This window comes from Chiloscyllium punctatum, chromosome 8 (assembly GCF_047496795.1).
Source record: "Chiloscyllium punctatum isolate Juve2018m chromosome 8, sChiPun1.3, whole genome shotgun sequence".
Classification (NCBI taxonomy): Eukaryota; Metazoa; Chordata; class Chondrichthyes; order Orectolobiformes; family Hemiscylliidae; genus Chiloscyllium; species Chiloscyllium punctatum.
The window spans coordinates 102,587,185-102,599,830 of record NC_092746.1 but is presented as its reverse complement, the minus strand read 5'-3'; the positions used below and the strand labels follow the sequence as shown (position 1 = coordinate 102,599,830).

General features: G+C 40.2%; 1 protein-coding gene across 5 annotated transcripts in view; it reads left to right on the top strand.

The window, feature by feature from the left end:
* The window catches only part of LOC140480786 (uncharacterized), a 152,870-nt gene that overhangs the window by 26,005 nt on the left and 114,219 nt on the right, over nucleotides 1-12,646 (top strand). For all 5 annotated transcript variants that reach the window (XM_072576166.1, XM_072576167.1, XM_072576168.1 and 2 more), the window contains exon 2: nucleotides 4,188-4,259. In XM_072576166.1, the coding sequence (XP_072432267.1) occupies nucleotides 4,188-4,259 (72 nt within the window). The remainder of the gene's footprint in view (nucleotides 1-4,187; nucleotides 4,260-12,646) is intronic.

The window sequence follows — 12,646 nt, the reverse complement described above, 5'->3', positions numbered from 1 at the left end:
CGCCGAACTCTTTCAACAGCTCTCCATTCAGGTTTGTTTTGGCCTGTTCCTGCTGTAGCACTGTTTGCAGATTGTAACAGTATCTGCAAACGCCAGGTTTCCTGTTGCTCCTGTGCCTTAGAAAACTGAAATTAAATAGGTTGGGAGAGGCCACTGTGAGCTACTGCCATGCCGCCAGCAATCCTGAACAGTTTACGCTATATCCTTACAGTATGACACCTGGTTCTGGACTCCCCTGCCAACAGGAACATTCTTTCTGTATCTACCCACTTTAGTCCAGTTAGAATTTTATACTGTCTATGAGATCTCTCATTCCTCAAAACTGCAATGAGTATAGTCCCAACCACTCTTCAAACATTGTAACTAGTGACCTGAACGAGTTAGGATGCCAGTCACCATCAATGCCTTTGTTCTAAAATTCTAATCCTTCATTCAAATCTTTCCATTGTCTCACCTTCTATATCTTTTCTTCAGACATGCAGTTCTCCCTCCCTTGCATACTTCTTTAATTCCTCCTTTTTAATCAGATCACTTACTTTAAGGGCAGTTTCTAACCTAAGTTCTAGTCCACTTATCCAAAATTTCTTGCTCTTTGACTCAAGTGTTTTTCTTACATCTTTATTCAGCATCTTGGGACATGTTTCCATCTTAAAGGCACTGTTTAAATGCAAGATAGTTAAAAATTAGGATAAATTAATGCTGTGATAAGTGGCGATGGTTTGGAAGTGGTATCAATTAGTTAGTGGAGCACTTTTATTCATGATATTCATGTATTGTTTGGGTATCATGAAAACCACCTTGAAATTTACTGATGGTATATAATTGGAAATTAATGGAGGTCAGGAATATTGTAAAACGTTTCAGGCAAAAGTACGTAATTTATCTGAATCAACAGAATATTCAGTTGAATAATGATGAGAATTACATTACATTTTAGATAAAAAGATAAATAAAAGTGTACACTGGGGCAGAAAAGGCAAAAAAGGAGACTTAGTAGGGTTTGGAAATGGTAAAAAAATTATATTCAGTTACAAAGACTGCTTTGGTTGAGCAGTCCGTGAAGGTAATTAATTTAGAATTATTACCAAGAAGGGAGGAAAGGGTGAGGTGAAATTTAGGTTTGCAATAATGTTTACAAGAGCATAAAATTATTTGATGCGAGGAGCAGCCTTTCAAGGCAAAGTGAATAAATATTTAAAGCAAAGAAGAATATGTGACTGTATTCATGGTCTTTTAGCTCAGAGACTGAATAATATAAAGCAAAAACAAATTATTACAAGTGTTGGAAATATAAACAGAAAATTCTGGAAATACTCAGCAGGTCCAGCAATCTGTGAAGGGAGTGTTCCCCAAATGCATAGAGATTACTTATTCAATTACTGTGTGATAGATCTGGGCAATTTACAAAAGGAACAATATGATGAGAAAAAGAAAAATATTTGTCTTGAGACCCTAAAGTGCTTTACATGCAATGGATCACTTTTTAAGTGCAGATACTTAAGTGCAAACAGTATAAGAGTTTAGGAGTAAATTATTACAGATGGTGGAATCTGTACTGAAAACAACAAATGCTGGAGATGATAGCGGGCCAGACAGCATCCATGGAGAGAAAGCAAGCTAATGTTTTGAGTCTAGATGACTCTTCATCAGTGCTACCTAGATTCAAAACGTTAACTTGCTCTGTGTGACCCGCTGTGATCTCCAGCATTTGTTATTTCAATATAAGAATGTATGCAGTTTAGAAAAGGTCAAGCCTGAATAATACTTCAAGCTGAACAACTTCTGAAGAAAGTAGTACAGATAGTTTGGTGAAAGAAAGTCCTGAAATGGATGTCAGGAAACATTCGTACACTTAAAAAAAATTACAATTTTCTTTCAGATATGTTAGGGGAAGGCAAAATAAATTATTCAAATTATTCAAGTAGACACTATAAGGCACACGGGTGTGTTAGGGAAGGATTACGTGCTTGGGAAATATTTAAACAAAGGTATTTAGAACAAAGGGAGCCCAGTTTTTTGATAATTAAATTGTGCTTCTAACCTTCTTGTCTATATTAGAACATAGAACAATACCGCGCACAACAGGCCCTTTGGCCCTCGATGTTGCGCTGACCTGTGAACTAATCTAAGCCCAACCCCCTACACTATCCCATCATCATCCATAACTATCCTGTTATTCTTCCCAAAGTGAATCACGTCACATTTCCAAGGATTGTATAAATCTCCCTAATGTGGCTGCATTATCTACATTGGGGGCAGGCAGGGCATTCTACGCCCTTACCACTCTCTGAGTAAAGAACCTGCCTCTGACATCTGCCTTAAATCTTCCACCCCTCAATTTGGAGCTATGCCCCCCACCCCCGTACAAGCTGACGTCATCATCGTAGGATAAAGACTTTCACTGTCTACCCTATCTAATCCTCTGATCATCTTGTATGTTTCTATCAAATCCCCTTTTAGCCTTCTTCTTTCCAATAAGAACAGACCCAAGTCTCTCAGCCTTTCCTCATAAGACCTTCCCACCAGACCAGGCAACATCCTAGTAAATCTCCGCTGCACCTTTTCCACTCCTTCCACATCCTTCCTGGAAAGGGGCGACCAGAACTGTATACAATAGTCCAAGTGAGGCATACTAGCATTTTGTGTAGTTGCAGCATGACATTACGGCTCTGGAACTCAATCCCTCTACCAATGAAACTTAACACACTATATGCCTTCTTAACAGCACTATCAACCTGACTGGCAACTTTCAGGGATCTATGTACATGGACTCCAAGATCCCTCTGCACATCCACACTACCAAGAACCTTTCCATTGATCCAGTATTCTGCCTTCCTGTTATTCTTCCCAAAGTGAATCACCTCACATTTATCTTATTAAGTAACTGTCTGTAGAAGTTGTATTTCTTTTGCAGAGGCAATAAGAGTTCAGTGCCTTTCATGGAAGTAAAGTGGCTCAATTTTATGATGGTTCTGTGATGTGGAAAATACGTCCTCAACTTTAGTTCTGCACATTTCACTGGTGTAGCACACACAAACCTGTTTCACTACTGCAAAAGCTTGGTCACTTTTGTCACTGTGAACTGCATTATTTTAGGTTTGACCTAATAAATAAATGAGCTAGATTATATGATATTATATGAGCCCTAAAACACAGACTTTGATAAATTGGTAGACAACACAACTTGCTTTTATGTAGCACCTTTGTCGCAATTAAATGTCTCAAGGCACTTCACCCAGCCATTATAAAAGAAAATATGACACTGGGCATATAGAGATCGAAGAGTATGGTGCTAGAAAAGTACAGCCAGTCAGGCAACATCCAAGGAGCAGGCGCATTGACGTTTCGAGAGAAGTCGATTCTCATGCTCCTCGGATGCTGCCTGACCGGCTGTGCTTTTCCAGCGCCATACTTTTCGACTCTGATCTCCAGCATCTGCAGTCCTCACTTTGTCCTGGGCACATACAGATGTTAAGGTAAATGATCTAAAACTTGGTAAAAGAAGTACAGAAGTGTGGTGAAGGAGAAAAATGAGTCAGAAAAGTTGAGAGATGCTGCGAGGGATTTTCTGGAGCTTAGGGTTGGATCCAGCATGCTTGCCTGACCAGTCTTTCCCCTTCCACCACTATCACCACCATTCTCTCAGCTGAACAGCCTCATGGTTAAACTAGGTATGATGGACAGCAACATAATGGACACTGCCCAGTTTCTCAGAGGGTACCATAAAAGGGAAAAACCTATCTGTGGTGTTTGAAGATATTGTCTGTTTAAATAAACTGGCCATGTACAACAAAGACAATTAGCATTGCTGCTGATCGTTTCAACATTCATCAAACCCAATCCAAATTCATTCATTGCAACCTTGTATATCTAAGACTTGGCTGGTTGTGGAGCATCCAGCAGACTGTTTCCAGCAGTCTCAGTGCCAAGCTGGTCATGAGGCTGCTGATTGGAGAACCCAGCACTGATGTCATGCAAGTACTGTAGACTTGCACCACAACATGGATTGCAGAGGAACTAGTGGTGCATGTTTTATAAGGAATAATGTAACTTTGAGAAAAGCAAACTTAGAGATTTGTGGCATATGAAAAATGCAATAAATTAAGCTTGAATTATTTAACCACTTATATTCAGTATTGATGTTTGGTCTGGCGTGTGATGTTTTACAATATTTATTTTCACTTTAGGGATTTTCGAGATAACAACGTTTCATTCATATGGAAAGACAACTGGTTATTTTATCCAGGTGCAGAATATCTGTGAGTATATTTGTGAGATGCTGTAATAATAAATTATTTAACACAAGTAGTGTTCTATTCTTTTTCTCTAACTTAGGCTGATTGTCAGGTTAATACATCAAAACCAACTCTCTGTTTGACCATTAATTAAAAACAAAAGATTAATTTTGTGTAACAAAGTATTATTAACACTCACTTTATTTCCTATCAGTTGACTGAATTTTGCAACAGTGGGAAGCAGTTGAGCGTATTGGATGCAGCAGAAGCTTTGATAAGCTAACTGATCAGCTCCCTCAATACCATATTCCAGCATAATGCCCTTATCCCTTGATATCATTCTTAGCTAGAAATCTATCAAATCCTGTTTTGACCTTACATTATGACTAAGTTTCTACCACTCCCTGGTATAGAGAATTCCAAAGGTTTGCCACTCTCTGAATGATGATGTTCATCCTCATATCAGTCCTTAAATGGCTTGCCTTTTATTTTGAAACTGTGCTCCCTGTTCTACTTCTCACAGCCAGATAGAACATCCTGTCTGCATCTATTCTGTCTATCCCTTTAACTACTCTGTGTGTTTCTATGAGACCACCTCTCATTTTTTTCTGAATTCAAGTGAATACAGGCCCAGTCTCTTCAATCTCTCTTCACTGGACAGTCCTGCCATCCTAGGAATCAGTCTGGTGAACTTCTGCTGCACTCCCTGCAAGGCATTTTTTTATTTGTTCATGGGATGTGGGTGTCACTGACTAGGCCAGCATTTATTACACATCCCTAATTGCTGTGGGTCTGAAGTCACATCTAGGCCAGATTAGGTAAGCATAGTAGATTTCCTTTCTGAAAGAAATATAGCAAACCAGATGGGTTTTTTGAATTGAATTGAATTGAATTTATTGTCACTGTACCGAGGCACATTGAAAAGCTTTGTCTTGCAAGCAATACAGGCAGATCACATAGTTAAGTAGCATAGATAAGTAAATAATAGGTAAACAGCGGCAAAAACAAAAACACAGGCATGGGCGAATGTTAAGAGTTTGTGAGTCCATTCAGTATTCTAACAACAGTAGGGTAGAAACTGTTGCGAAACTGGCTAGTGTGTGTGTTCAGGGTTCTGTACCTTCTCCCCGATGGTAGAGATTGTGGAAAACATTGCCATGATGGGATAGATCTTTGAGAATGCAGGCGGCCTTTCCTTGACAGCGGGCCTGGTAGATGGATTCTGTAGGCAGGAGGTTGGCCTTTATGATTGTCCAGGCTGAGTTTACCACTCTCTGTAACTGTCTCCGATCTTGAATGGTACAGTTGCCATACCAGGTTGTGATACATCCAGACAGAATGCTCTCAATCGTGCACCTATAAAAGTTGGCAAGGGTATTTGCTGTCATGCCAAATTTCCTCAGCTGCCTGAGGAAGAAGAGACATTATTGGGCCTTTGTAACCTCTGCGTCCACATTTAGAGTCCAAGAAGGCTTGTTGTGGATGACTACTCTGAGGAGTTTAACACTCTCCACTTGTTCCACTTCTGTGCTGTTAATGTGTAGGGGGCATGAGTAACATCCTGCCGAAAGTCAATAATGAGTTCCTTGTTTTGCTGGCATTGAGAGCTAGATTGTTCTCAGTGCACCATTTTTCCAGGTCTTCCACCTCCCATCTGTAGCCTGTTTTGTCGCCATTTGAGATTCGACGGACTATGGTGGTGTCATCAGTGAATTTGTAAATGGCATTAGTCTGGTATTTGGCAACGCAGTAATGGGTATACAGTGAGTACAGTAGGGGGCTGAGTACATGTCCCTGGGGTGGCTCCAGTGTTGAGTGTTAGTGAGGATGAAATATTGTTCCCAGTCTTCACTGATTGTGGCCTGTAGGTCAGGAAACTGAGGATCCAGTTGCAGAGAGTTGGGTTTATTCCGAGATCACTAAGTTTAATAATCAGTTTTGAAGGGATAATAGTGTTGAAGGCTGAACTGTCATCAATGAGTAGGATTCTTACGTAGTTGTTCTTTGTGTCAACATGTTCTCGGGAGGAGTGAAGGGCAAGTGATATGACATAATTGACGGTGGTTAAATGGTTGCCATCGGTTCAATTTCTCTATTCCAGATTTTATTCAAAATTCACCATCTGCTGTTGTGGGATTCAAAACCATGACTCAAAACATAGCTAGAGATTCTGGATTACACGTCCAGTCATATTATCACTGCATCACAATCTCCTCAAGTATTTCTTTTCTAAGGTAAAAGGATCAGAATTGCACACAACACTGCAGGTGTAGTATCACCGATATAAAATGTAACTGAAGCAAGACTTTTTTTGCTCCTGTATTAAAGTTCCCTTGTGATAAAGACTGTCATTGGTGCTGAAGATTTATCCATCATACGCTTCCATTTCTGCCTTGCACCATCCTGGAACCGTTTATCCTGCAATATCTGTTGCAGTTCAGTCATTGTACATTTGAACATGACTCAGTTAATTTTTTTTATTTACCTTCCTTCTTTATTTTTGACTGCACAGTCACCTGGTTCATATTCTGGTGTCCTATACTTGTACCCAACAGAGGATTTATTTATTTCTCCATCATAAAGCATTTTAGGGTTCTTAATTCAAGTATCAGGATTGTTCTATTTGTGTTTCAAAATAAAACCAACATTTGTATTGCACCATAAAATAAACACCTTTCTTTAATTAATTAAAACATTTTGTAGTGATTGTAATAAGGTCAGCCAGGTGGACATCATAAAATGAGATCCCTGGACAGGTTGGAGGACCTCAGAGTCATAGAATCATCGAGACATACAGAACTCGTCCATGCCGACCAGATATCCTAAATTAATCTAGTCCTATTTGCGAGCACTTGCCCCGTAACCCTCTAAACCCTTTGTATTCATATACCCATCCAGATGCCTTTTAAATGTTGCAATTGTACCAGCCTCCACCACTTCCTCTGGCAGCACATTCCATACACATACCATCCTTTGTGTAAAAAAGTTGCCCCTTAGGCCCCTTTTAAAAATTTCCCCTCTCACCCTAAACCTATGCCCTCTTGTTCTTGGGGCATGGATTGGGTAAATAGACCTTCTACTTACCCAATCCATGCCCCAAATGATTTTCTAAACCTCTATAAGAGCACCCCTCAGCCTCTGATGCTCCAGGGAAAACAGCCCCAGCCTCTTCCTGTAACTGAAATCATTCAACCCTGGCAACATTCTTGTAAATCTTTTCTGCACTGTTTCAAGTTTTACAACATCCTTCTGATGGGAGGGAGACCAGAATTGCACACAATATTCCAAATGTGGCCTAACCAACGTCCTGTAGAGCTGCAACATGACCTCCCAACTCCTATACTTAATGCTTTGACCAATAAAGGAAAACATACCAAACACTTTTTTTCAAAATCATATCTACCTGACACTCCACTTTCAAGAAACTATGAAGCTGCACTTGAAGGTCTCTTTGTTCAGCAACATTCCCCAAGACCTTACCATTAAGTGTAAAAGTCCTGTTCTGACTTCCCTTTCCCAAATGCAACACTTGACATTTATCTAAATTAAACTCCATTTGCCACTCCTCAGCACATTGTCTCATCTGATCAAGATCCCATTGTACTCTGAAGGAGCCTTCTTCGTTGTCCACTACACCTCCAATTTTGGTGTGATCTGCAAACTTACTAATTACACCTCCCATGTTCACATGCAAATCATTTATATAAATGACAAAAAGCAGTGGACCCAGCACAGATCCTTGTGGCACACCACTGGTCACAGGCCTCCAGTCTAAAAGGCAACACTCCACCACCACCCTCTGTCTTCTACCTTCAAGCCAGTTCTGTATCCAAGTGGCTAGTTCTCCCTGTATTCCGTGAGACTTGACCTTACTAACCAGTCTATAATGAGGAACTTTGTTCAATGCCTTACTTGAAGTCCATATAGATTACATCCACTGCTCTGCCCTCATCAATCATAGAATCCCTACAGTGTGGAAACAGGCCATCGGCCCTCCAAAGAGTAACCCACCCAGACCCATTCCCCTACCCTAGTACTCTATATTTACTCCTAAGTAATGCACCTAACCTACTCATCCCTGAACACTATGCACAATTCTAGTATGGCCAATTCACCTAACCTGCACATCTTAGGATTGTGGGAGGAAACCAGAGCATCCAGAGGAAACCCTTGCAGGCACATGAAGAATGTGCAAACTCCACACAAACAGTCACCCAAGGTTGTGAGCAAACCTGGATCCTTGGCATTGTGAGGCAGCAGCGCTAACCTCTAAGCCACTATGCCACCCCCTTCATTGCTTCTTCAAAAAACTCAATCAAGTTTGTGAGACATGATTTCCCATGCACAAAGCCATTTTGACTATCTCTAATCAGTCCTTGCCTTTCCAAATGCATGTAAATCTTGTATCTCAGGAACAACGTGCCCACCACTGATGTCAGGCTCACTGGTCTATAGTTCCCTGGCTTTTCCTTACCCCCTTTCTTAAACAGTGGCACCACGTTAGCCAACCTCCAGTCTTCCGCACCTCACCTGTGACTACGATGATATAAATTTCTCAGCAATTGGCCTAGCAATCACTTCCGTAGGTTCCACAGAGTTCTAGGGTGCACCTGATCAGGTCCTGGGGATTTATCCACCTTTATGTGTGTTAAGACATCCAGCACCTCTTCCTCTGAAATAGGACATTTTTCAAGATGTCACCATCTACTTTCTGCATTCTATATCTTCCATGTCCTCCACAGTAAATACTGATGCAAAATACTCGTTTAATATCTCCCCATCTGTGGTTCTGCACACAGGCTGCCTTGCTGATCTTTGACGGGCTCTATTCTCTCCCTCATTACTCTTTTGTCCTTAATGTATTTGTAAAACCCCTTTGGATTGTCCTTAACCATATTTGCCAAAGCTATCTCATGTCCCTCTTAAGTATACTCCTACTGCCTTTATACTCTTCTAAGAATTCACTTTATCTCTGCTGTCTATACTTGTTATTTGTTTCCTTCTTTTTCTTAACCAAAACCTCAAATTCTCTAATTGTCCAGCATTCCCCACACCTGCCAGCCTTGCCTTTTACTGTAACAGGAATATACTGTCTCTGGACTCCTGTTATCTCATTTTTGAAGGCTTCCCATATCCAGCTGTCCTTTTACCCGCGAACATCCGCCCCCAATCAGCTTTTGAAAGTTCTTGCCTAACACAGTCAAAATTGGCCTTCCTCCAATTTAGAACTTCAACTTTTAGATCCAGTCTATCCTTTTCCATTACAAGTTAGTCAACACCTAGCATATCCATCCCAAAAAGGGAAAGCTGCAGCCATTGTGTTTTGACTAATCTTTTGTCCTGCTCCCCACCTGTCAGCCTTGTCCTTCCTAAGTGTTTTTTTTCAGTGTCATTTAACATCTTTATAAACTGGAGCTGTTCTTGTCAAATTGCATTGAATCTCTTTTTAACTATCATTCTGTATGTATGTATACAGAAGCCTTTTGAATGAAATTGTATTTTTGATTGGGTATTAAAAAACTCATGCATGAATGACCCTTATTCATTTCTCCAGTCATGTTCTTTATTTAGAAATTTGACTGCTTTTGCTGGCCTCCACAAATGTATGCATGATTTTAAGCTTCTGTTCTAGCACATAAGGACTTAAGAAATAGGAGCAGGAATAGGCCATTCAGCACCTCAAGCCCCATGCCTCAATCTCAGCTTGCACTAGCTCCTCATAGCCCTTATTCCTCAAAATTTAAATAATCTATTCACATCCTCTTTAAATACTTCCAGTGATCTACCCTTCACAATTCCCTGAGGTAGGGAATTCCAGACATTCATTACCTTTTGAGAGAAGACATTCCTTCACATTTCAGTTATAAATGAGCATCCCCTTAACCTACAACTATGTCCTTTAGTTTGAGATTTGCCCGTTATTTGAGACATCTTCTCAACATCTCTCTGTCAAGCTCCCTCAGAATCTTTAATGCTTTAAGCAGATTACTTCTCTTTCTTCTAAACTTTATTGAACGAAGGCCTAAATTGTTTAGTTATTCATGATATGTCTGCCTCCTCATCCCAGAAGTCAATCTAGTGAATCACTTTTGAACAGTCTTCAATTCAATATATCCTTTCTTAAATTTGGGAACCTAAACTATACATGGTACTCCAGGTGCAGCCTCACTAAAACCCTTGTAACAAGCCTTCACATTTTTAAACTGCAACTTCACAAAATGAAGACCAAAATTCTATTTGCCTTCTTAATTATTTGTTGCACTGCATGTTGACATTTTGTGGTTCCTGCACAAAAACACCCAAAAACCTCTATGCTGCATTTGTATTGGAGGTTCTCCCAAAATAATATTAAATAATATGATTACAAACCATGATTATTGTTTCCTTTGTTTTCAAATGCAAGGAGAAACTTAATATAGAAACAATTGAGGCTGTGATATTTACTTCCGGTTCATACATGATGCAAAAATTATGTTATGCTTCAAAATTGGATAGATGGATGAAGGGAATGTGGAATGGGATGAGTAAATAAAATATGATCAGGAATGGAGAATAAAGCAACACAGACTTGTTGGGCTGGTTTTATACGTTGTAACTTCAGTGGATGGAATTTTCACTTCCCTTGTGTGACATGGGCAATGATGGGAAAATTGGGGAGAAAATACAATGTCAATATTGAGAAAATGTTTTACAGTTTTCTGCTTAGGATAAAATGGCAAATTCAGAATTTTTGTCTTGAGCATTGCCTGTCTTATTTCCATCTGTATCTAATGATAAGCTCAATTTTCCATAGGAAGGGACTGGCAGTTCTACGGGGCAGCCACTCTGATCTATATGAGAAATATATCTGGCCAACAAGGGCATGAGCATTCTGAAAGCCATGAACTCTGAGGATAATAATTACATAAAGGGACTCACCATGAACAATGGGAGTCTGAAAGTTCACTGGGGCCACAGAGTCAAAACCACAAAAGGAATATGAAGGATTGAGTGTCAGCCTGTGTCTTAGGCAGAGCCTGGCACTCACTCACAAGAACACAAAGTTGGGAATTGCCATGTCAACTCAAAAATCAACTGTGCAGTAAATGTCCAAAATGACTCAGCCTGTGAAGTGGATGGAGGAAGTTGTTGTGTTTTTTTCCTTTTGGGGTGGACTGAAACTTAGGAAGTTCAGGCCCAGTTTGCGGCAATTACAATAACAGTGACTGCAGTTGTTTAGTAATGCCACCTTTTTGGTTTCAATTTATACTTCATCGTCAGGTCATTCATTGCCCTCAATAAGCAAGACGAATTATGGCTTCAAGCAATCATGACTGTTACATTGTATGTATGAATTGCATTGTATGCATGCCTCTTAACCATGTCAGCAAAACAACTATAATCAGACAAACTTAAAATCAACCCCTGAGCCTTTCATATCAGAAAAGAACTTGCTTTATTGGGATTGGAAGATAATGTTTTGCAGCTTCCACATTCACTTAGTGAGTAGTAGGTATGCAAGGACATGGTCTGTGAATGTAAGGGTGCTTTTTCTTTGGGAACAATACTACCATGTTGGCTTACAGAGAGAATTCTGCTCCCCAATTTGCATGCAAACATTGCTTGTGCAATGTAATCTTGCCAAAATGTACATGCCAATGTGCTCCTTATGGAAGAAACTTTTCTTTGAGAAGCTTTCATGCCACACCGTGTGAGGACATAACATGAAGCTTACTTGTGAAGGATGAGAGGTCTCAGCACTTGCTTCAGTAATATTACATTATCCTCCTGACCATTCCCACAAGCTATCTGCTGATGAACCAGCATGGGTAGTGTATGACTGCAGTCCTTGTGGCCTTGGTTGAAATGTGAAAACAGCATAGAAAAGGATAGTGATTACAACATCATTAACAAGAATGTCCTCTGGCTCCTGTGTATCCTTCAGAGGGAGAAGCAACAGCTAAAAAGCAACTGATGAGGTGGAAGACAAGAATTAGCCCTCTTCTCTACTGGCTTCACTGTCAATTTCTTCAACTGTTTGAAAGATCTGCTGGAGAAGGACTTGTACCCATAAAGAGTGGGTGGCAATCCCATCCTGGGTAACCATTAAGGGCACAGCTGCCCTGAATTTTTAGCCTGGTAGCTTGTGTTAGGAGCAGCTGGGGACCTGTAGCAGCTCTTAATTCTCAATCCATAAATGCATCCAGAATGTAATAATTGCTTTTCTCCATCTGCACATGCCCTTCCCTTGTGATGTGGAGAATCAAACAGATAAGCAGTGGGTTTCTCCCATTGCTGACTACCCCCTGGTGCAATTGCACCCGCTTTGCTTTGAGAATACCTTATCACCAACCACCAGGGTTCATCAACAGAACAGATTTATACTCCATAAATATTCAACTTATTTTAACTATTGATGCCACATTTTGGAG